The following is a 26,592-nucleotide window of genomic DNA, read 5'->3' as shown; positions in this document are numbered from 1 at the left end:
CCTTTTGTCAATCAGGGTAGGCAAAGAACCTGTATTTTTCGGGGGAAAAATTGGTTTAAATAATTTGCTCTATGTATTTGTTACATATGGACAGAAATATATTTGTTTTGCCTTAGTGTAATTATGCAACAACGGGGTTGTGCTGGAAGGGGTTCCACATAAGCTTAAAGCGGAATCCAAACAGCTTCTCGGCTCGGCTTACATCGGAGAGTAATTGTCCTCTATTTGGACTCGAAATCGGGGCTAGTTGGCCACATAAGATGAGTCTGTCAACTCACTAAGCACTCTTTGATAAATATACGTTGTACTGATTTTCACATATTGTAATATATCTTTCAGGGCAAAAAGATAGTTGACCAATTCCATTTCAAAACGTCCAGACAAACCACAATTGGTCCCCATCATAGTCTCAGATTTAGTTCATTTTTTAAAATAAGAAACTACATACAAAATTATTAGACCCATATTTTTTCTTTTTGCTGAAAAAAATTTCTTCGATATACAGCCTTCCAAGATGGCCGCCCTCCTCTCGGATTGCTCGAAAAACTGAAAAACATGTCAAATTAAAACTTTTATTGTAGAGAAACGAGCGTACTTAGTAACGTAATCGCAATAGCAGGAAGAGTATAAAGTTGTATGTTTCGTTGGAGGGTCAAAATTTGTCTATTGGTCCAATAGGAATCGCGCAATTCACTCGCAATGTTGCCAACTTTGATAATTTTTACTAACTTCAAACATTATTTTTGTCCTCACGAGCAATATCAACCATCTGCTTCTAGCATCGAAATCTACTCCATAAGGTCTCTTGAAAATGTAAAGGACTTACGTTTCTGATTATTACATCCCACGTTATAGCATGATGAAAAGCTGAAAATTTCATTAAGACGCCATGTTTGGACGCCATTTTCTCAAAAACCCCACCTTTTAAAAATCTGAATTTTTTACATGTATTGGAGAAGTACCTAAGTATTTAATATCCGTTAACCGTTCATGCGGCTGCAGCCCCAAACATTCGCAATTAATTATTGAAATTTCGATTTTTGTACTTGCAATGTAAATATTTCCAATGGGCATTTAGGTCCTATACAGAAGGCGATTTTAAAGGGAGTGTGAAAATTTTGAGATGAATCCTGACATCAAATCCAGTTGAAAAGTTCCTATAAACGTGAGTCGAATTCCGCTTAGTTTTCGAGTTACAGGGTTTCCAACTCGGGGCCCAAAATCGGTTCGGGACAATAGAAAATAATATATATATTTCGCGTTAAATCAGAAACTGTGTTAAAGCTTTAATAAAGTTCAGAAAGTTGATTTGTATCAGTATGATATTTTTACGTGCGTTGCAATTCAGTTGGCAGTGTTGCCAACTTGCTAGAATTTTTATTACTTTTCTTTTCAAATGACACTACGTGGATTTTATTTGATATTTGGTATTCATTAATAATTGCAAACATCACACGAAGTACAATTTTCCCTCACATCACCACAGTTTTCGAAAACTTACATGTATTTCATTAAAAGGTTTTATCTCGTGCGTTATTGATAGTTTGTGAGATTCGCTGTCGTGAACATCGCCCTAGTGTTCCCTGGAACCATGAAAATTGTTTACACTGGTAGCATGGCATTGTAGTGCATTTGTGTGAATAACAATGGGGAAGTCCTATTGCAGTAAGGACCGTATTAAATGTGATTATGCTAAAAAGCCGTAAGATGATTGTGCGCAGAAAGAATTCTAAACAAAAAATTTATCTTGCGGTAAAATATATGGATTGCGTACTGCGTGTCAGCCCAAACTTACTATTAGGGGAGGATTATTATTTGTCTTGTACACAAGGCGATTTGAAAGGCAGTATGAAAAATTTTGAGATGTGAATCCTTCACCGTAGTCTAGGTGTCACCGATAACGGCCGTTTTAATGGGGGCACATTCGTGTTTAGCATGTTAACTGTCTGGTTAATGGTTTCCAAATCTACATTCAGAGGAACGAATTCTTTATCTTGCTGGTGCATAATTTCATATTTAAATCTTCTTTCGTGATCACCAATATATCACACACATTCATGTTGTTCACGGTAAATATTCAAAGCACCCTTTACACGAATAATCATCCTCTCCTAATACTACGTTTTGGCAGACGTGCTGCACGCAATACATATATTTTTCCGCAAGACAAAATGTTTGTCAAGAATTCTTTCTGTACACAATTATCTTATGCCTTTTAGAATTATCAACCCATTTAATACGGTCCTTACTGTAATACACTGAGAAAAAATTATTTCTATAGTAAGCAAGAGGATACCGTATATTTGTACAATATACCGCTTTACGGAGATCGGATTTTTCTGTGTAAAACTTCCCCATTGTTATTCACACAAACACTGTAACTAGTGCACTACAATGTCATGTTACCAGTGAAAACAATTTTCATGGTTCCAGGGAACACTAGGGCGATGTTCACGACACCGAATCACACAAACTATCAATAACGCACGAGATAAAACCTTTTAATGAAATACATGTGTTTTCGAAAACTGTGGTGATGTGAGGGAAAATTGTACTTCGTGTGATGTTTGCAATTATTAATGAATACCAAATATCAAATAAAATCCACGTAGTGTCATTTGAAAAGAAAAGTAATAAAAATTCTAGCAAGTTGGCAACACTGCCAACTGAATTGCAACGCACGTAAAAATATCATATTGATACAAATCAACTTTCTGAACTTTATCAAAGCTTTAACACAGTTTCTGATTTAACGCGAAATATATATATTATTTTCTATTGTCCCGAACCGATTTTGGGTCCCGAGTTGGAAACCCTGTGACTCGAAAACTAAGCGGAATTCGACTCATGTTTATAGGAACTTTTCAACTTGTGAACTTGTGAACTTGTGAACTCTTCCAGTACATCACAACTGCGAGCTGCTGTTGCGAGGCACAGTATGAATACAACGGCTATGTGGTGGGGGCATAAAGAATGCATCCAATCATGTCTCTACTCGTTTGGGTACGTTCGATAACTTACGTAGTCCTGTGAGTGAGACCGCAGGATAAATACAGTATAGATTGTGTGACACATACATGCATTATGATTTAGATATATTTCAAGACACACAATGGTAACGGTCGTATGTTACGTTCTTTGTAATACATACAATGTGAAGTATTATGTTGTTCGAATACTTCTGTCGATTTCTGTAATAGAATCAGTTGTATTTTCGATGTGGTACAGTCCGTTATCAACTTCAAAGTGTGGATTGGACTCTTTTCTTTTCTATTGAAGCACCATTTTGTCGGTACCAAAATCTATAGCCATGTTTTAGTTGAATTTAGCAAAAAGAGAAAGTGACAAAAAGACCAGACAACACTTGAAACTGTTTTCATTTTTATGTCCAGAATGCCAAGGGAGAATATTTTTTCCCTCTTCCCAAAACTAGATAGAGATTGCGAAATTTCCCTCGACTACATTGCTTCGTCACAATTGCTTATGTTAATGTATTAGTCACATGATAATTTGTTTAGATCTAACAAATGGCAAAAGTGCACTTTTAACAGAACATTCATAGGAACAGATTCCTAACCTAACCTATTACGTACAAATAAGTGATCCATTTCCTCCAATGCTATATTGTGACCCCCCCCCCCCCGTACTTCACAGACGTTATTCTGAGAGCTCTGACATTTTATACTGGTACGTGAACTAGACCACTACAATATTTCCAGAATTGTGCCTCTAGCTTATTTTACTATAAAATTAAGTTAGGAAAAACTTAGATTGTTTATATGCATAAGCATCACAAGTTAAACAGGAGTAAAGTGATTCAAGTCTGGTTTGAGATTTTCGTGGTGGCTTGAAAGTTTGTTAGTTCACACTTCACATATTCACTTGTAATGCTACATAGCTTGCTCAGTTGTTCTACACTTAGGTTTTATATTTGATACAGTTCTCTTAATTTTAATCAATATTTCTACAACTTTTGAATAATGTTACAGAAAGACTCCTCTTCTAATTATACTTTTATGGCGTTTTTCTCTTGGTGCCGTAAGTTCGTGTTTTCGTGGATATTCGAGCCAACACTGCCTAATCTTCATTCTTCTCATAACAGTTTCGTCCTATAAGATGCAGTGAAACCACGGTTTGAAAAATTTTTTGAAAAACTCAACCCATCTGGGCCCATATGGGTTTTTCAAAATATTTCAATTTCTTTGGGGCACAAGTGTTAAAATGAGATTTATATTTCAAGATAATCATTGTCACAACTTGCAACAATTTTCTGTTAACTGCTGTTTTGAAAATATTGGTCGTAATTTTGAATTTTTACATTGGATCACCGAGAAAATCTATACAAAGCTAGAATGTCTCGTGCTTCTACCCTCAAAATTGCAACTTAAAAGTCCGACAAATTGCACCCTGTAGAGTTGATACCTGCTACTTTGAAAAATGGCAGTCATTTTGAAATTTTACGTTGGATTGCCGCCAAAATATATATAGCTAATTTAGTGTCACGTGCTTCTATTCTGAAAATTTCAACTTAAAAGACTGAAAATTACTCTTTGTAGCGTGGATACCCGCCATTTTGAAATTTTGTTAGTATGCCGCCAAAATCTATGCGAGAAATTTAGTGGCTCGTGCTTGTATCCTGAATATTTAAACTTAAAAGATCGAAAGTTGTACTCTGTAGTGTGTGGTACAGTCAGACAAACGATCAAATATAGATCGAGGATCCCAGGAGTCTGTGACGTTTGCCAGATAAGAATACCAAATATATTAATTTAAAACAAAGATGTAATTAATGATTTATGAAGTAAATGTTTCAAAATGTCATTTCTTTCACGACGGGTTTTTCCCCGAAACTGCAGGTTTTATATATATATACAGTACATCAAAATTTCCACTAGTACAAAAGTTTGAATTCAGCATTTGAAATGGGGGCTGCGGTGATTCAGTGGTAGAGCGTTCACCTCGGGTGTATGGTGTCCTTGGTTCGATCCCAACTTGCGCCAAGTGAACTTTGTGTTGGACAAAGTGTTCGTGGATTTTCTCGGGGTTCTCTCGCTTCCTCCCACTCTTCATTTCTCATCGTCAGTCTTCTTTAGCCTAGCCGGCATTAAACGTTGGACGTAGAACTTAGATTCCATTTCATTTTTTTTCAGTGCTTGAAATAGTAAGCATTACGTAGTCTTCGTAACTTCGAGCATTAAGCTTCTTAAATTTGACAAGAATTTTTACGCTATTGCTGGTGTTGATTCTACAGAATACTTATTTGAAGAGTAGCAACAAATGACTGAACTAAACTGTTGGAAAACCAAATTTTACTGAAGAACACTGGTGTTACCATCAAAGATAAGAAATAATACTAACTGGTAGTACCAGCACATATGGCCTTAACCTTTTCAGGACGGGCAAGGATTTCAAGAAAATCGTAGACCTTTACTTTGGCGGCCCTAGCACCCCTCCTAATTCTTCCATGGGTATGAATTTTACCTTGTTGGAAAGCTTATGAAACAGATTCTAGTAAGATAACCTTTGGGGCTACCGTACCCAACCCGTAGAAGAAGAAAAAGTGAAAAAAATATTTTTTTTTTCGAAATTTGAGTCTGGCAACACTGTTTCTAGTCGTACGCTAGAAAAAATATTCTGACCTGTAGGCCAGACATTGGTAATAATTATACCAAAAAATGAAGGGCAAAGGTACAATAGCTAGATAAAAAAAAACTCGGAAGATAGAATCTAGGTGAATCATCCTGTTCCTATTTTCCCGAGAAATTTTCGTCTACCCTTACGTTGGCAGGCTTGGCGACGCCCCTAAATGTCACACATAAACAAACCATACCTCGTTGGAAAGCTTATAGAACAGACCTTTCAGCAAAGTAACTTTCGTGTCTCTCGGACCAAATTAGTAAAAGAAGAAGGCGAAGGTTTTTTTTTTTTTTTTTTCAAAAATGCAATTCTTCAGATTTTGTCAGACTGTGGCAACGCTGTTGTATACCGTACGCAAGCAAAAAAAAAAAAAAATCTCAGATTTACACCAGACACTGGAGACAATGATATCAAAAAACGAAGGGTTTAGATTCAATAGGAATCGAGGGAAAAATTCTGAACACCGAGCATATGTGATTCATCCTGTATTTTTTCGATAGATTGTGGTATACGCTGACATTGGCAAGTCTGGTGATGCCCCTAATTGTCACAAGCATATCGGTTATACCTCGTTGGAAACCTTATGAGACACCCATTTCAGCAGGGTAACTTTCGTGTCTCTCGGACCAAACTAGTAAAAGAAGACGACGAAAGTCAAAATTTTTGCGAAAAAATCTATTTTTTCCAAATTTGTCCGACTATGGCAACACTGGTATTTGTCGTACGCAAGGAAAAAAAATCTTACATTTACGCCAGACATTGGGAACAATGATATAAAAAATGAAGGGTTTCGGTACAATAGGAATGGAGGAAAAAATTCGGAACCCCGAACCTACGTGAATCATCTTATATTTTGTTCGAGAGATTGTGGTATACGCTAACATTGGCAGGCTTGGCCACGCTCCTAATTGTCACAAACATATTAGCTATACCTCGTTGGAATCCGTATAACACACACATTCCAACAAGGCAAGTTTCGTGTCTTTTGGGCTAAATTAGTAAAAGAAGACGACGAAAATCAAAATTTTGGTTGGAAAATCAATTTTTCTAAAATTTGTCGTACTATGGCAACGCTGTTATTTCTCATACGCAAGAAAAAAAATCTCACATTTACGCCAGACATTGGGGACAATTATATATAAAAAAAAATGAATGGTGTAGGTTCAATAGAAATGGGGGAAAAAATTCGGAGCACCGAATCTGCGTGCATCATCCTGTATTTTTTTCGATAGATTGTTGTATACGCTAATACCGGCAGGCTTGGCCACGCTTCTAATTGTCACAAACATATCAGCTGTACCTCCTTGGAAAGGTTATGGAACAAACATTCCAACAAGGTAACTTTCGTGTCTGTCGGGCCAAACTAGTAAAAGAAAAAGACAAAAATGAAAATTTTGGGTGGAAAATAGTTTTTCGAAATTTGTCGGACTATGGCAACACTGTTGTTTGTCGTGTGCAAGAAAAATAATTCACACATTTACCCCCGTTATTGTGAACAATTGTGCAAAAAATAAACCGTGTAAGTGCAGTAGGAATGCAGAGAAATTCTCTTACTAACGGCAGAGAATAAACTCGCATTGGTTCACCTAACATTGTTCGTCGCAAGATCATTGCTTTTCTTTCCTTTTGCTTCAGGAGGAAGATTTTTTTCTAAAACTAAATAACTTGTCAAAGGAGGGAGTTGAAAGAAATGCATATTTACGACCCTTAGGTTCAACTGATAGCTACAGCTGACTTTGACCAGGCTAAAAATAGAACTGTGCGTTCTGAGGTGATAACTGTTTTTCTTTCGCTCTCTCTCTCTCTCTCTCTCTCTCTCTCTCTCTCTCTCTCTCTCTCTCTCTCTCTCTCTCTCTGTGTGTGTGTGTGTGTGTGTGTGTGTCTGTCTGTCTGTCTGTCTGTCTGTTCAGTAGGTTACCTTGTTGGAATATCTGTTCTATAAGCTTTCCAACGAGGAAGAGCTGATATGTTTTTGACAATTAGGAGCGTGGCCAAGTCTGCCAATGTTAGCTTATACCACAATCTCTCGAAAACATACAGGATGATTCACGTAGGGTCGGCGTTCCGATTTTTTTTCTTAACTCCTATTCCTCCTAAACCCTTCATTTCTCTACATCGTTGTTTCCAATGTCTGGCAAATATGTGATAATTATTTTCCTTGCGTACGACAAATAACAGTGTTGCCATAGTCCGACAAATTTCGAAAAATTTGATTTTCCTCCCAAAATTTTGACTTTCGTCGTCTTCTTCTTTTACTGGTTTGGCCCGAGACACACACAAGTTACCTTGTTGGAATGTTTGTTCCATAAGCTTTCCAACGAGGTATAGCTGATATGCTTGTGACAATTAGGAGAGTGGCCAAGCCTGCCGATATTAGCGTATACCACAATCTCTCGAAAAAAATACAGGATGATTCACGTAGGTTCGAGGTTAGGATTCACTCCTATTGCACCTACACCATTCATTTTTTATATCGTTGTTCCCAATGTCTGGCGTAAATGAGATTTTTTTTCCTTGCGTACGAAAAATAACAGCGTTGCCATAGTTCGACAAATTTAGAAAAATTTGATTTTCCAGCCAAAATTTTGACTTTCGTCTTCTTTTACTGGTTTGGCCCGAGACACACACAAGTTACATTGTTGGAATGGCTGATCTATAAAGTTTTCAACGAGGTATTGTTTGTGTCTCTGTGATAATTAGAAATGTCGCTAGGGCTGTCAACGTTAGAGTACACAACAGTGGATATTGAATAATTTTCAGGATGTGTCACGTAGGTGTGGGGTTCTGAATTTCTTTTTCCATTTGTATTGAACCGACGGGTTTGACTTTTGTGTATCATTGTCCTAAATATCTTTCGTAAATGTGAGATTTTTTTTTTCTTGCGTACGATGAATAACAATGTTGCCAGAGTTCCTCAAATTTGAAATATATTATTTTGTCTTTATAAGAAAATATACAATAAGAAAAAGGGTAAATTCAATATCCCTCCTATTCACCCCTCTCAAGCCCAAAAGTCATGGACTGGGTATGGCTAGTTAGTATGTTCATTTGTCTCTATGGATGCAATTGTTTATCCTTGTAGCTCCATCAGGGGGGATACCTCCCCCAAATTCTGAAGGGAGAGGGAAAACTATAAACACCCAACTTTGCCCCCTCCCCTTCACGGCGGGACCCATTACATGAATGATATACACAGGATTAGAAAGTTCCATTCTTTCTGAAGAGATACATACCAAAATCATATCTCTAGGTTAATTAGGAGCTGAGCTAGAGAGGTTTGAATCGCTGGCTCAAGGGTTGAGCCGTTCGTCCTGAAAAGGTTAAATCCGTGAAACGTATGAGGGGTAACGTCCCTCGGCGTCGCCGAGTTGGTGAGTACACTGTTCACGGAAAGTATTTTTTAAAATATAAAATTGCATATTTTACTTCAAATATGCTATAAGCATAACCCATTACATTAATTTGTTCTATCATCTCAAGCTCTTTTTTTTCATCCAATGGATTCAGAACTTTATAAAGGTTTTACTTGAATGATGATGTATACCTTAACGTGAAAGAATCTAATTCGCCCAAGGAAAGTCCAAAATCTGATAAAAATTATTTTCAATGTGATCACCTTAGTTATATCGATAATATACTAACAAATAGCGTATAAACCTAGCTGGGTTTTATAGTTTTTTTTAGTTGGATCCAACCCGAAAAACCCGGTGGTTTTTTTTCGGGCTGGGTCCACTTGGGCAAATCCTGAATGAAACACATGAACTTGGCATTAGTTTTGTATAATATGAATTTTCCGATAGTTCATTACTTTGAAATTTGGCCACTTATAAGAAATTTGACCTCATAGGTGAAACGTTAGTCCTGCACGAATGTTAGATTTACATCTGTGTCTGCCACCTAAACATTAGACAGTAAAGGTAGTCTTAATTTAGAAAGTCCTTCCAGCTTCTGTTATCGTAGACGGAAGGAATGAAACTATTGAAGGATGCGCTTCAACGTTTAAGATAATTTCATGTTGAAATTACTTTTAAATCGTAAGAGTGTGAATAGAAAGCTTAATTTATTACATATGATGTTTATATTGAGAAATTACACTTACTGTATATTATGAAATACCAACTGTAAAGAATTAGTACCTTAGAAATACTTATATTGCAACCTTTAATTTTCTCTAACTCAATAGTTTATCAGTTTGCAGTGGAATCAGTAGTGGCCATCATGGAAAGGTTTTACTATTTTGTCAATAAGAATATCCTAGAAGAATTGAAGGACCATACAGAAATGAAGTTAGTGTTACAAAAATCCAGAAAATTTAGTGATGCCATTTCTATACTTCTGTTTCCCGAAATTTGTTTGCACGTGAATATCTAACCAGGGTTGGCTGGTTTAAACCAAAGTGGTTTAAACCGGCTGTTTTTTTTTCTTTCTTTTCAAAAAGACCAACTGGTTTAAACCAAACAAAAAACAAAAAAATTGTGTGAACTTCATGGTGACGTCTCCACATATCGAACCATCTGCACTACGTTTATGTACTTTTCACCTTTTAATCAAGGGGTCCCGTGTTCAGTTATCGGTCGAACAACCCATCTTTCAAGTATAAACCAAGTAGCGATTCGAGGTGTCCCTTTAAGCGAAAGTCTTCTCCATGATAACCTTGGTATTTCATAAGGATGTTAAGCCTAAACATACGACACGAAACCAAATTATATATTTCTACTTGCCTGAATGCCTATTGTTTTATAAAGAAGCCAAGGTTCCTTAAATATATTTATAGAAATTGGCAAAATTTATCAACTGCCTACGCAGCTTCCAACGTCAGCTTGGATTTGACTTTGTTTTAATTTTATTGAATGATATCTACATACCAAATTTGTAATTTAATACCTCAGTTTTAGCGTAGTGATTGATACGTTGACCTTAAAATTTTATATACAAATGCATTTAAAGTAATAACAGGATTTTCCCAATGGCTAAGGCGGGAGTTTCCCGATTTATATATAATTGTATAATGCTTTTACTTGTGTAACTGTTGATCTATTTGTACTTCTGAAATGACTCTTGACAATTATATTAACTAGGCCTATGTAAAGATCAGTACAACGTATTTTTATCAGGAGTCCTTCGTGAGTGAGTCGGCAATCGCATTTGTGACCAATTAGTCCCGGTTTCGTGTCGAAATGGACCGTTTTTCTTGGATGAAGCCGAGAAGCGGTTTGGATTCCGCTTTAAGCTTATGTGACCCCTTCCAGCATAACCTTGTTGTTGCATAATAACAACACCAAGGCGAAACAAACTAATTTCTGTCCATATCTAATACAAATACATAGAGTAAATTATTTAAACCAAAAATACCGGGTTTAAACCAAAACAACCTGGTTTTTCGGTTTTTTCAATAAAAACCATGGTTTTTGCCAACCTGTATCTAACAGAAAATGCGAAAAGGATCACTGTTTTCTGGAATTTTGTGTTTCTCTTGTTTTATATATATCCTTTAGCTTCAGGTTCTCTTTAAAAAAAAAAAAAGCGGGGGGGGGGGAGAATGGAGTTGTGAAAACTTAATCTTGACTTAATAGGCGGCCTCCAATTTCCTATAATGAAAATGTCTCCAGGCAAGTAAAATATTTTTTGCAGAGACCGTGTTCACACATTTTCGAAGCTTGGATTTTATATATTTGTAAGATAATGGAAGTATAGGAAAGAAACTCGCGTACATTCATGTCCATATAAATATGTTGTAGGAATATAATTTCGCCTGGTATTTCTTATAATGTTAGTATATGTATAATCGGCAAAGACATATATGTGGCAAATTCCATGACAAAAGAGCAGTAAATAACAATAAAACGAAAATAAAACTTTGTCATTTAGCATCATTTTGCTTTACTCATTCTAATTTTCGAATTTATAATTCTTTTCCTATGAAATTTACCACAAATACACATTTCCCGATTATACACATAGTATTAAAAGTACCCTGCAAAATCATTCTCAAATTATTCTTACTAGAAGACAGTTTCGCGACAATCATTTTGGACATGAGTGTACATGTTTTCAGTTTTGGCAGTGAGCAACGAAGAAACAGGTATTTTTTTCTCTTAATATGTATCATATCTGTGAACTACTAACCATTATGCGAATACACTTCAGCACTTGTTCGCAGTGCGTTATAGCAACATGGCAGCCATACAGTGCTAACGACACTGATAAACAAGACTTAATAAAACTCATTCCTTGACATTTTCGGTTGCTTAAGTTTTTTTTTAGGAACTTAGTGTAACGTCTGACTTCCGATTAGGTATTTGAAAATAATTTAGCCAGTGCAAGGTATTAACTGTGGGACAAGATAGCTAAATGTTCCAATTTGTGATTTTGCACTTGTGACGTTTTACATGTAACCATTTTCTTTCTTTTCAGAAAAAAAAATAAAGTGAACGAGATTTTCTGTGAATGTGCAGTGCTCAGTGAACCCAGTGAAATACCTTTGACTTCTATTAGCAAGTGAAACAAGTTTGTTGCACAAAAGTGTAGGCCATTTTGGCCCTTGTATCATTTCAAAATGATGACAACCGAGAGTCATATGAACTCGACCAATCATACAGCAGTGATGTCTGGCATGAATAATATAAACAATCAGAACAAAGCGTAAGTATTGTGCGCAATATGTAGTTATCTTGACATCGTATACGTTATGCCTTTCGTAAACAACAGTAATAGTGTGAAATCGGAATGTAGAAAGTGGCTTTGGGAAGATTTTACGAAAGTTTTCCATGTCCTTGTCATGGCTAAGAACAGGTAAGGATCTGGAAGTGTTGGATACATTTTTCAAGAAACTAAGTTGGCTTCAGTGGTTGTCCAGTGCTACTCTCTGAAACACGTGTTTCATGAATGTGACGTGAAATTACCATAGTGTCTTACTTGGTTATATCTAATTCATCATTGCACTATTTTATGTATTTTTCTTTCAGTGAGGGGTCAGCGATAAAGCGCTCATTTTTGAAGCATGGGTTCTCGTAAAGAGAAAGGTCCTCACCATAGGGTAAATGCGCCAGTAATCAGTCATTTAAGGGTGAATGAATTAAAAGTAACATGCTTAACTCCCTTGTTTCTTTTTACTTCATTTACTTTTAAGCAAATCCTGCACGTTACGCAGGTATTGATAGGTCTCATTAGTGAAAAGTTATTATTCGAACAGATGGTATATAGAAATGAGATTAACCATGTTAACTGTGATTTTTGTTTGCTGAGGAGTTAGAATTTGCTTATTTAATATATTTTTAAGAGCTACATGGCTGACTACTGGCACATTAACCCTGCAAGTATGTGGTATATTTACTTCTACAGTCCACGGTTTATCATCAGTCCCAATTTGCTACTGATGTTAAGTGTGCCGTTTTTTATTTTAATTTTATTTTTAATTATTACGAAACTTAGTGGATAACTGTTTTTTTTGCATAATTATTTTCTTTTAGTAGCCTAGTTAAGGAAGTAGTACACTGTTAACCCGGATGTAATAACTCAAAGATTGAGTTTATTTTAATGGAAAAATAAAAATACAAAGCATAAAATATTACACGCATACTTTGAAAATATGCCGTATAATGGAAAACTAATCAATTTGCAGCTCTTACTTAAAAAAAAAAAAAAAAAAAAAAATGCATCTTCGGTTGTTATCGCTCCCAGTCTTCGCTATTGTCTTCTACTGTCGTTGCAAATAGAAGATTGTTCTTCAGATTGTCATCCACTGAGCCAGCAATTGCAGGCTTTTGTTTTTCCTGGCAGCGCGTGTTCACCTTTAAGCAACCACTCGTTAAAATGTTAGGATTAAGAACATTAAGCACTTGAAGCTGGCCTAGGAAGGATGACCAATATGACATGACCACGTGGTATAAAAGTGTTGGAGTGTTAAGGTGGGTCACTACCCGGAAGTCAGTATAAGCATTAGTTTATTGCCTTAACCAACGCGTAAAGAAATGGCACATATTATAAGTATTACACTATAAAATAGAGTTATGCGTCAGCTACAACTTGAGATACTATTTTCTGTGCTTATGTATTGTTAGCTAAAAAAGTAAAATATAAGAGGAAAACTTGATCAGTTTTAAGATGAGTACGCAAGATGGCGCTTGCTGTTAGATTTTGCTACTCCTGTGCTCAGTTTTACGAAATTTTTACAAGCATAAATTATTTTACAAGTAGTTGTCTCATTACGGAACATGAATATTACCGTTTTTCGTGTTATGTTTTACATTTTATCCAAATATTATTTTGTGTTTACGGAAATAGTTTTAGCGGCTGAATCTCATGCTTGCGCAGGACGCCATAATGCTTCGTTGCCAAACTTACATGTGTACTGTTGCAGTCACAGTAGTAGGGCAATTCCTTGTTAGCGTTTGTAGTCCAGAGGCGGAGCCTGTGAACTGTGACAAAACTATTACAAATAATAAAAGTGGAAAATGGGAAAACGGAAGGAATCATACACAAAAAAGAAGAATCCAACTCAAAAGATCGAAGAGCCAAGGGAAGCGAAGAGAAAGGGAGAATAATTCGAAGAAACAGCTAAGCGCTTTTCAATTTTTAACTGTTTGTTTCCACATAAATATTATACACACGTGTAATACGAAGATAGTTTATTTTGACGATCATTTTGAACGTTAAATATGTAATATGTGTTCTTTCATTTTCTTTTCTTTCTTTTTTCTGAAACTCATTTTGCTTAGGTAAAATATTATATCTTCTAGAAAATAATTTATATATGTTTTTGAGCTTTCATACATACCCGTTAGTGTCTGAACCCGTTAGTGAAAAATAGTAATTAATTCCACTTACTAGGGAAGTTGTGGGGTGTTACACTGACTTCATTTTGATACTATGCTCAGTCGACTCCTTTTTACATATGAAACAATTAGGAGAAATCCTCGATCGCAAGCTTGTTCGAATTATGGACGTTAAAATTTCAAAATTGAACAGATTTTGAAAAAAGTGTGAAGAAACCATTTTTTGAGATACACGCTTCATTTTTGGTACTGAGGTGTTTTCTTGGATACTCGACGGAATGGTGAGGCATTTTGCAAGAGAAGGGAACTTATTGGGGAAGGGATGAAGGGTAATGGCGTCTTACAACTTGCAAATTGCACCCTATTTGGCACATCGGATAAATGGGCTAATAAAATTTATTTGAAACCAACTGCATTGTCATTGAAATGTCACTTTCTATGTGGCCATCTAAACATTAAACAATGACATGTCTCCGAAACGCTTTGCCGCGGGACTAACTTCAACGCGACACTCACCCCAGCCGGCCTCTGTGGATTGTGGAAAAAATAAAATATTTCGTGAAAAAATAAAATGAAATAAAATATTAACATCCGATGATTATACCCTTTAGGCTAAGGAAGACGATGATTAAGGTAAGTGAATGATGATGGAAGAATTGATGGAATGAGAAGGGAGGAAACAGAAGTACCCCGAGAAAACCCATGGACATGATGGTATCCATTGTGGAAGACGGTGTTTCAATATTTCATCGCTAGCCATTTTTTAAAATTTTCAACGGATTTCAATGGCGATTGTTTGAAAATAGTGGCCAAACTTGAGACAATATTTTACGTATTTTGCGAGAAATGTGACCAAAAAACAATCGGATAGAGATGATGTATTGAAACAGCGGTTTTCTCGAGAATAAAAGTCACCTAGTTCACAACTTTGAGCGCACATTCCCGTTAACCATTTTTTCTTCTTTAAATTTTTTGGTCTATTTTCTCATTGAATATCTTAAAATATTTCCTGGAGTTTGACCAATATTTCCCAATAATACTGGCATTCTAATTGCTAAAAACTAAGCACATGGCTAGCGATGATGTATTAGAACACCGTATTCTGCGATGCATAAGCATAGGCCGACTGGATTCGGAGTACCGCGACAGTGCAAGCCTGCCTGCCGCTCCTCGAACTGTTTGGACCTAGCTACAAAAGGGGAAGAACCAGGCCAGTAGTCAGTCCAAAAATGCGGGGGAGCGGTAGAAGTTAGGGGGGCAGATCCAACCATATTATAGTTCATCTTCATATTATTGTTCATTTGCAAGTTTAATGTGAAAATTTTAGTGGAGCAGTAAAAATTTAGGGAGAGCCCGGCCCCCTAGATCCCCAGGAATGCGGGCCTGGGAAGAACCACAATATAGATCATAAGTTTAATTATGAATATCACGTCGTTCTTCATTGAATTTTGCACGCCTGGCAAACCGTTCCCAAGACAAATGTGATTGTTCAATTTGAAGGTGGCCACACAGGATAGTGATATTTGAATAACAATATAGTCGAATGGGAGTATCAAATACATTTTATTAGCCTATTGGCCCCAGGGGTAAAAGTGAAGAATGCGCGGATGCCGTACCCCACCTCGAAAAAAAGTTAAGGCGTCCCCCAGTTCTGAAAAAAAAACTATAATGGGTATAGATAGGCAGGGGAACGGCGTGGCGTCATGCCGCTACCTACCGTCCTCCCATCCTTTCAGATCCACTTTTACCACTGGTTGGCCCAGTATGTCAAATGGGAGGCAATTTGCATGGTGTAAGACGCCATTACCCTTCACACCATTCCAAATAATTGACCTTATCTTGCAAAATGCATACGTTTTGAACTTACTACTGTGTTGGGTATCCAGGAGAACTCCATGATATCGAAACTGAAGCGTCTATCTCAAGAAATGGTTCTTCAAACTTTCTGCAAAATCTGTTCAATTTTGAACTTTTAACGCTCATAATTCGAATACGTTTGCGATCGAGGATTTCTCCGGTTGCCTAACTGTTTCATATGTAAAAAGGCGTCGACTGAGCATAATATCGAAACGAAGTCAGAGAAATATCCCGCGACCTTCTCTAGTTAGTACTTAAAAATTCACAAAACCGTAAAGTTTGATTTTTTTTTTTTTTTTTCTATAATGAAAAGAAAGTATTCAGACCCTATAGCTTCACTTGAGAAACGCAACCACTCATGTAGAAATCCCTTTTCTACTCCGGAGCTACAGTGACCCCGTGGTAGAACATTGACATCTTGTATGCAGGGTCACTGGTTCGATCCCAGATTAGCCAGGTGAGCTTTTTGGTGGACACACACCATGTGTGTGTGTGGATTTTCTCAGTTTCTCTTTGTGCTCCTACTTTCTCATTCTACCATTTAATTCATTCTTATCACCGTCTCGTTTAACCTATATGGCATAACCGAGAGACATGAATGTTTTTTTCTGTAATGTCCGATCATTGTGCTTCGAAGGAAAGATAGAAGGTGATGATGACAACGAATGAAATGGTTGAATGAAAGAAAGAGAGGGACCCGGAAGAAACTCCACTCATGGTTTCTTCACCACAAAGTTCACTTGGCGCGAGCTGGGATCCAGCCAAAAACCTGACCCACCAGAAGTGAGTGATCTATGTCTAGCTCTTATTGATCCAATATTCTGACGAATATTGTCCGTGAATTCCGATTTGTAAGTGATACGTTTACCGCTTGCGGTTCAACATAAGAATAAGGAGCGGAAATGGAACCCATGCTTGGGACGCTGAATCTATATCAACAAATAATTTCTTGTTATCGCTTACAGTTTTGCTCTATGTAAATTGAAAGTGAGATAAGGGGCAATGCAGAATGACTGGATGAAGTAGCTACAATCATTGGCATAAGTCACTGTTCAATCTGTAATATTATCCACGCTGTACTCAGATTTCGGAATGTGTGTGCCAGGATGGTATCACGCCAGTTCATAGGCGAACTAAAGCAGCGATGTGTTGATGTGTCACGAGATTTTGCTACGCCATAAACGAGAAGGTAGTGACTTTCAGAAGAGATTCGTTACTGGGTATGAAACACGAGTGCACTACTACATTCCCGAGCTCCTCCGTGGCCAAGCGGTTAGTGTACGCGCCTTTCGCGTGGGAGGCCCGGGTTCGATTCCCGGCGGGAGCTCATGTGGTTCGGATTCCACGTTAATCAGTAGGTCCACGTCTCATATAGCCTCGCTGCTAAACGGGACGTTAAACTCAAAATCAACTCAACTCAACTACTACATTCCGGAAGTAAGAAAGCGAGCATGCAATGGCAGTATCCATTATCGGACACAACCATCTACAGGGAAGTTAGTACTTTCTTCTGGGACCAAAAGGGTGACATTTTGGAACGTTACAGCATAGTGAACGCATAGTCAATAATATCTTGTATTCCGATCTCCAAAAAGGCCCTAAACTTACTATACGACGTAATACGGACTTCTGAAAACAAATTTCCTCTATAACATAACAATACTCGGCCTCATACTACTGCCTGTGCAATGGCTGCGATCATTGAAAATCTTCATTTCATCCTCCTTTCGTACCGAATCTCGCGTCAGTGGTGAAAGGCACTAAAGATAAAGAAGTTGCAATCTGATGAAGTAGTGCAACGAATGGTGTATGACTGATTGCGTATCAAAAAAAAATCTTTAGAGGCATTGGGACACTTTGGAAGTAATGGGAAACTTATATTGAGCGTAGAGTGGATTATGTAGAAAAATGAAATTCATTTTTTCCATGCTCTCTCAATATTTTCCTTTTTTAAGTTTTAAAGGTTTTTTGACACCTCGTAACACTAGAAAATTGTTGTTTCCGTAAGTACCGGATATGGAAGTGGAGATACAATTTTAATAACCGGTTCGGACGAACTAGGTGAATGACACCATTGAGTAAAACAATAGACCCGTATGCTCTGTCAACGATCAGACTATGAGCGTACGCAGTGGAGGCAAGGGGACAATCGCTTTACCCTGCATTTTCGAAAGGTGTTTGGTTGTTTCAAAACGCTTTTACCCAGAAACACACATGAAGGAACATTATATTTGGTTACACCTACTAGAATATTTAACATAGACCTATTTAATGTAGTCCACAAAGATATACAATGTGCCTGAATAATAACTGTTTTGCATCATGCGTTATGCGCATCAATGTATGTCGGGCTTTTGCCCCTTCCCCGGTCTTGGGAAAATCCTGCGGGTGTTTCTGGATAAAAGTGTTCTTATTTGGAACTATTATCTTCAGGTGTGCATAGTATCAAATATGAACCAGTACTAAAATATAGCGTGAAATTGTTTTGAATATATGCCACTATAAACAAGAATCACAGAATTCATACTTGAGCTTATTATTGTTGAAGATCGTGTTATATACATATGAAGTACATCAATCAAGGTTCAAAAGCAAATACTTGCAAAACACATGAAGAAATGAAGTAGGTTAAATATACTAGTAGATTTTAATAAAATTAGCTGTAAATAGCTTGGTAGGTAGAACACCTCTGGCGCACGAGATCGCTGGTTCGATTCCACTTTTCGCCAGGAAGACTTTCTGTAGGACCCATAGTGTGCGTGGATTTTCTCGGATTTCCCCCCACTTCCTTCAATCCACCATTTCGATAATCATCACTGCTTCTTTTAGATTCAGACTATAATCGTGGAATATTAAACTAGAAAATTTCAAATAGCGCCTTCGGCACCCGTGCTAATCGCGTAGTTTTACTCGCTGCGAGAATTTATGCAGTGTCATTCTGACGCGTGATTACTAAAGAGTTCGACTAATATATGTTTCCTGCAGTAGTCAGGCCTTTAGTATGACGCTAATCATACGTCACAACGACTCTGCATAAAGCCCTATCTTAGTTTCCATATTCCACCTGGATTGTGGAACAAATCTGTAAGTAAGTAAGGAACCTAGTAAAAGTTGGTGATAGTTTTCATTTAACGTAGCCATGTTTGGTCCAGAAAACGCTGGAATTTTAGCCATAATGAATATCATCCCGGTAGCCACTCCAAAATTGTAGGGGGGCTCGGCTGAAGTTAGAGGGGGCTCGATCCAACAATATTATAGTTCATTTGCAAGCCTACGGTGAAATTTTAGGGGGGCCCGGCCCGCCTAGACCCCCCTGGATACGGGCCTGATGATTATGCCATCTAAAGTAAAGTTACACTAAGACATTCAACTTAAAAAATATATATACTGGGGAACACAACTTACAAAATACCTGCACGGGAATACAACTGACAAAATACCACGCTTGAAGGAACTGAGTCTGTTTTGTTGAAATGATCGGATTTGTTTAATGGTTTTGTATTTGCATACTTATTTTTAATTTGCACCTTTGAGACATCTAGTTATAGATAAACGTATATCTTTGCAAAGAAAATTTTACCATGCAAGTAGTTTTCGTTACTCCTAAATGCAGTTTGAGTTGAATTTTGCCCAAAAAAGGCTGGAATGTTAGCCATGATATTTAAGCCCCTAAAGTAAAGCTGCTCCAAGGATTGCAACTTCGCCTATAAAATAACATTTTTGAACCTACTAAGAATATGTTTTGTCCTGTCTACCTAGGTAATGAGTTTGTATTTGTACACGTATCCTTAATCTGCATCGTAGAGGCATCTAATTATAAACAAATGTATAACGTTTACCTGTCGTTTTCTAAGAAACTATTACCATAGAAATAATATGATTTCCCCCTAAATGCAAATTGAGTTGCTCTTTGACCAAAAAACAAGGGGATTTTAACCATGATATATTAAATCTCTAAAGTAGAGATAAGTTTTACACCAAGGATTACAACTAGGCGTATAAAACATTTTTGAGCGTACTGAGTGTCTGTTTTGTCCAAAAGATGAAATTTATGTAATGATTTTGTATTAGTATAGGCATTCTTAATCTGCACTGTAAAGACATCTAGTTTGAGAGATCCACATAACGTTTCATAAGTTAAAAATCACTTTTGATCAAAGAATATAATAAATTCATATTTTAAAGCAGGCAGTATTGAAATGGAAATAAAAGCTCTCATTTCTCTTTGTTGTAAATCATGTATAAAATGCGGCCGTGTCTAAACACTTTTCTATCCGTAACTCATGTGGCAACATCGCATGTATCGCAATGAGCTCTGCCATCTAGTGAGAAAGTTTACCCTAAAGATGACTAGCGATCCAGCTTAACTCTCTCTCTCCGCAGTTGATGTAGATCTTGTTATTGAGAGAAAAATGTTAAAACAACTTTTATCAATATGTCTCACACAGAATGAGGCTAAACTTTAACCAGGAACTCAAAAGGGATTTATACTGCGCAATAAAAACGGTGCATGTCACATTGTAGTTAGTTCCTATGCTATGCTATGTACTGCGGAGAGAGACTTCCTGAACACAAGATAATGGTCCACCCTTTGTATATAATTCCAATTGTAAAGGGCTAAACTACGCTTGTACTTACTAGCATGAATTTTACGGAACTGCTTTCATACTGAGAGTATTACATTCGGGCCAGTATAGACTTTAAGTCTGTGGTGTCACCAATTTATCAAAAATACAGGGTGAAATTAGATGAATTGGGCAAAAACTCTGCTCGAAAACATTGAAAAGCCATCTCAGTATTGAGTGCTTGAAAATGACAAAGAAATTTGTATTCTTAGATTCTACACTATTTTGAGAATTGAAAGCAATGAGGATAGAATTGAGTGATCAATTTTCGATTTCCCTTTATTTGTAAATAATTAATGTAATTTGGAAGCTCATCATATACTAAATAACCTTATCACTCAGATAAAAGTTGTTGATTTAGTAATTTACACTATTCTATAGGCCAGTATACAGAGCTTGTTCAGTCTAAATTTGGTCAACTTCGACTTACCTAAAAATTTAGAAGAATCCATGGCGCCAGGTCCGTAAGTGCTCGATGTGTTTCACTTGGTTCCTAACAATAGCCCGACATCGTAATTTCCACTGTAATAGGCTTCTCTGAAGAACTGGGAGGGGAAACTTATCCCATTCCCTTTGCACAGCTTTCCAAAGTCCTTCCACAGTTGTCACACGCAGTTTTCCCAAAACCCGCTTCAGGAATCCAAATCCACATCCACAATAGTCCATAGAACTTGCATCTTGAGATTTAACAGATACCTCATTGAAAGGTATCACCTGTATACCACTTGCCTCCTCCATCTCCCTGTAGAATGCGAGGGATGATCGTGCGGTATGTGATGAGGCCTTGTCCATGTGAATGCGCACCAGATTGGCGTCATTTCCGTACATTGTTGGAATCTCATGCTCGTAGATCGGCCGCATGATCTGCTCCTGAAAATATTGCGTATTTATTTTGCAGTTCTTCGCCACCCTAAGAATCTTCAGTTTATCTCTGTAACAGTAGCGACCATGAACCCTTTTGGGAAGGATTCTTTACAGACACGGACCCACCTTCTGAAGTTCTTGGCGCCTTTCTCTCGGTACATGATTGCTCTCGATTTGCCGCAGTCGGAAAGGTAAATCCATGCTTCATCGAGAGTTACGACGTACATCCACCTTTGTTTTGCCAGATGCCGTTCGCACAGCTTCCGGACGTTACACTTTCGTTCCTTTTGGTGGGCATCCGTGAGATGGCCGCGAGCTTTCATGACTTTCCAGCTTCAGTTGGTGTAACGTCCGGCTCACAGTCCCCAAAGACACGTCAAGACGATTAGCCATACACCGTTGTGTTGGCGGATTTTCTTGCTTTGCAATTTGCGAAGTTTCCTCTGCATTGTGGAGCCTTGGTACAGTCACGAACATTAATAAATGGAGGCTGAAGACATTTTCTTATGGCTCAAACCTCCATTTATTAATGTTCGTGACTATACATTCCCGCTTCCTAGGCAACTTCGTTGGTGATCCAAGTGGTGGAGCTTCGTTGCCCTTGCACTTTTTAATATTTTTTTATTCCACTTAAACTGATGTTGCAACCATTCTTCTTGCACTGTTTTCTAATGACAGAAACACTGAAGTAGGCGTCATAAGCCTTCCCAAAACCGGCTTAGTTTGGGCGGCATTTTGGCCACAGAACGGAAACCCACACACTTGGAAACAAATTTAACACAACACACTCACAACAATAGTCCTGTTTTTTGCGTTATTGTCGTCCGCGCAGAAAAACAACTCCGTTGCCAGGTAGCCGCTGCAGGACGCCACGTATCAGGTCGGGTGAGTCCATTCTGCCCGGGAGGAGGAAGGAACGAAATCGGCCAAACGTAGGCTGAACAACCTCTGTAGGTGGGTAATTTGGAGGTACCAGATTTCCTTTGAACAATTTTGATCTTGCCTTAGCAAGGCTAGAAACTGCTTAACTGTTCCGAATTATTTTTTTGGATGTAGTACTCATGTACCTCGAACTGAGTTTTTATCACTTACTATGATTAAAGTGCCTAAGGGGTTGGATGGGAGCGGGGCATCGAAATTTAAGAAGTGAGTATCTCACGGTTCTGTCAAGTTAGGAAGATGAAACTTAGTACATCAACTCCACATTAAAGGTAAGTGGACATATGACCCAATGTTTTGAGAATTCTCGTTTTAAGGAGCGTTTTTTTTTTTTTTAATTCCTTTCCTTACATTAAAAACGATGATGCCTGTTTTATGTGATCGCATAACGGGAAAACAGTTGAACACTTCGAAATGAATTTTTCAACATGGTTAGTACCTACATCAAGCTGGAATTTGACGTAACTTTGATTAAAGAACTTATGCTGCGGAAATAGGGAGCTGAAATTTTATGCCAAAAATAGATCTTAGTTTTTCTTTAACTTTTCATTGATATGCTTATCCCAAGGGGGGATGGAAGCTCTATTTTCTATAATTCTATTCTCCTAGTGCAAAATACGGCATTTCAGCTAGTCTGTTGATAAAACTGGCATTGTCGTAGCTTCTATTAATTGTGCAATTTTAATACCTTTTCTTTAAAACAAAAAGATTTTATATACATGTATGCTCAACAAAATTTATTTTTGCTGTATCTTTAACGCTATATGAAGAAAAAATGATTCCATAGTCTTTTAAAGTTCCATTCAATTTACAATGTCTGTAACAAGTACAGATTTTGTGAATATTCTAACATAGCCTGAAATACCTGAATTTAAATATTCAAAGATGTGCGGAGTCTAGAGAAGAGCGCAAAGTATAGGGCAAATTAACTAATCCGCGATTTGGAAACTATGGCGGGAGAACTTTTCTGAAATTCTCCTGAAAATCATGCTTGGAAAATTGACAAGTGAACATTTATCTGCTAAATGGATGACCGTATTACTGGGTCCAAAAGCTGTCCTATACACCCTATTCCAAAAGGATTGAGCGCATTGATTCCACTGTTTTGAGCTAAAAAAAAAAAAAAAAAATCCTTGTCCAATTTTCGGGATCTTCGACAGGTGGCAGGTTGGAGGCCCCAAACCAAACTTCTCAATCGGGGAAAAAATGCACAAACGTTTTTTTAAGTATAAGACACGTTGAAATATTGAGTGTAGAAAAAAGTAACATTCATTGAAATACATGATATAGTATTTCGAAACTGTATGTATGAGCACATGCTGGTTTTGTCACCTACGTTTTCGTATATAAAATAACATTTCCAATTAAATGACACAGAACATAGTTCTCGTATCCATAGCAGACTGAAAAAATACGGAGCTCTTTTGAATATTATTGTCTTAAGAGATTATTCCTTCGAAAAGTTCGACAGTAGGTTTCATGTTAACTTAATGATACTGCGGGACGTCAAATCGTAAGGTTGCGAGTTCGATTCCTGTTTGGGTCAAACTTTTTGGTATTTAATGATACATATATTCCTCAATGCATGAATAATTAAATAAAATAATTACACCAAAATAAAACGGTTGTCATTTCAGGTCATAAGTAATTGTTTGAAATATAACATCCGAGATATGGTGGGTGTTGACAGAACGTCAGTGTACTGTATGTGAATGTTAAATACAAATTAAGTAAATCGTGTAATAGCAATAAATGTGTGTGTGTGTGTGTGTATGTCTGCATATGTTTGTCAAACGGAGGTTGCTTCTCAGTATTCTCACTACAGCATGAGATTCACGTTCGTAAAATATAATCAAAGGCGTAAAGAGAACATGTGGGTATAACAAGACAATATCAAGAATCGGATCGTGGTTCCAGACTGCAAGTTCACGATCCCTAGGAGATAGCTTTAAGAAGCTACATAGTAAGAAGGGCAGAAATTGCATAGATTTTCAGTTCAATACTCAGAATTCTTTTCATACGGAAGTGGTAAGGCTTTGGTTTCTCTCACACACACAAACAGCGTTGCACAAGGTAGGCAAATCACCAGGGGAGATTTCCAAAATCTTCTAGAAACTACAAATTAAAAAAAAAAAAAAAAAATCACTATTCAGAGCTTTCTTGAAACTCGAACTGGGAAAGATCTCCAGCGGCAAGTAAGACTACTCACTGTACGAACACCGGTACTTGTAAAAGCTGTGGTGGCACGTGTCCGAAGAAATCCAGTTAGGAAAAAATATGGCTCGTGAGCTGAAGATATGAAAAGTGTCGCTCACCTTGAGCTGTGACCTTGGACTCCATGCTTACAACGCAAATGACGTCCTGACAAATGAAACTGAAGTGCCAATGGCTCCTAAGGCAAAGCGCTTACTTAGCATTACGTAGCAAATGGGCACCATCGAGTCATTTTCACTGATGAAACGATTTTGTTAGGAGACTTTCAATGGCTAAAATGACAAGATACATGCTAACTAACCATATCCTCTGGAGAAGCTGATGGAAAAAGCTCGAGGGATCCAGAGGGGTCAACAACCTGCTTCAGTCGTGTGTGGTGGGGTATTAGCTACGAGGGCACAACGAAGATTCATTTCTGTGAAAAGAGTGTCAAAAAGTCAGCCAAAGTGTACCAGAAGACGATGCTTGAAAGACTAGTCAAAAATCTTACAAGTACCTTCCGTGGACAGAACTGGATCTTCCAGCAGGACTGGGGTTTGAGTGTGTGCCCACACTCATAAGAGTGCAAGAGCTATTTGTTTAATTCGAGTAATCTAGAGCACGCTTTCTCTGTTTCAACGTTGTGTGTCAGCGTGAGTCACAAGAATTGAAACTATCCAATAAATGGAATCACTAGAAAAAAATCTGAAATAGTTTCTCTGCTTTCATTGATGTGACCATGTGATCATGAGTCCTTAATGAATAAACAGAACTGTAAGCAAATAAAAGCAACGAAAGGAAGAAACATGAAGGTGTGAGAAAGGAAGTGTAAACGAAATAGATTAACCATGGAACAATTTCATTGATGTATTACGATAACGCACATTAATCTCTTGTCTATACATTATTCGGCGTAAGCTCTAAACTCCGATAAACAAAATATTTGTATCCTTCCGCTTGTCACAAATACGATTGGCTAGTGATGTATCACTCCCACTCCCCACGGGGAGAAACAAATTATACACGTGCATTTTGACAATACTGTCTCGTGTTGTCCAGATACTTACAGCAGCAGCAGAAAAGAAGGAAAAGAAACTCGAAAGATTGAAAAAAAAAAAAGTATTTGACTTTAGCTCGTAAATAATTGTTGCTTAGTGAGTAAAGGTTTGCCTTGTTGGTGTTTCACCACAACACTCGCGGAACCGGGATTCATGCCAGTCATCTTTCAGACTTTAAAAGCAGAACACGCGTCCACAGTTGAGTTGGCGCCAGAATTACTGCGCATGCTTAGTGTTTATTTCTATTGTTTCATTAGCCACACTCGATTGCAGTATTATTAGATAATCCGTATTATATTTTTGTCATTTATAATAATATAGCAGCTTTATATGAAGCTTCATAGTAAAAGTAATAATGCAATCACATGAATTATTTTGCGGAGGAGCACAAGCGTCGGTAGGACAACAGCAAAATCAGCGAGATTTAGTTTCACGTGGCTTTGTTTAGTCGCAGTTTAGAGCTTACGCCGAATAATGTTTAGTGATTTGCATTTCGTGGCCAGGCATGATTCTGATAAAAGTATAAGATAAAATATATAAAAATAATAGCTTAGCTGAGATCGAACCTCGACCTACAGATTCTGACTCCAACAGTTAAGTATTACTGTATCGGACATAATTCTGTCTTTGCTGTTATTATGTTAT

General features: G+C 37.4%; 1 protein-coding gene across 1 annotated transcript in view; it reads left to right on the top strand.

The window, feature by feature from the left end:
* me31B (ATP-dependent RNA helicase me31b) overlaps positions 1-26,592 on the top strand; it is a 72,639-nt gene that overhangs the window by 2,991 nt on the left and 43,056 nt on the right. The window contains exon 2 of the mRNA XM_081758711.1: positions 12,052-12,279. Within this exon, the coding sequence (XP_081614837.1) occupies positions 12,194-12,279 (86 nt within the window). The 5' untranslated portion in view covers positions 12,052-12,193. The remainder of the gene's footprint in view (positions 1-12,051; positions 12,280-26,592) is intronic.

The sequence above is a fragment of the Thermobia domestica genome, chromosome 5, assembly GCF_964235325.1.
Source record: "Thermobia domestica chromosome 5, izTheDome1.hap1.1, whole genome shotgun sequence".
In the NCBI taxonomy this organism is placed as follows: Eukaryota; Metazoa; Arthropoda; class Insecta; order Zygentoma; family Lepismatidae; genus Thermobia; species Thermobia domestica.
Note: the sequence above shows the minus strand (reverse complement) of the source record. Positions and strands in the feature narration are given on the sequence as shown.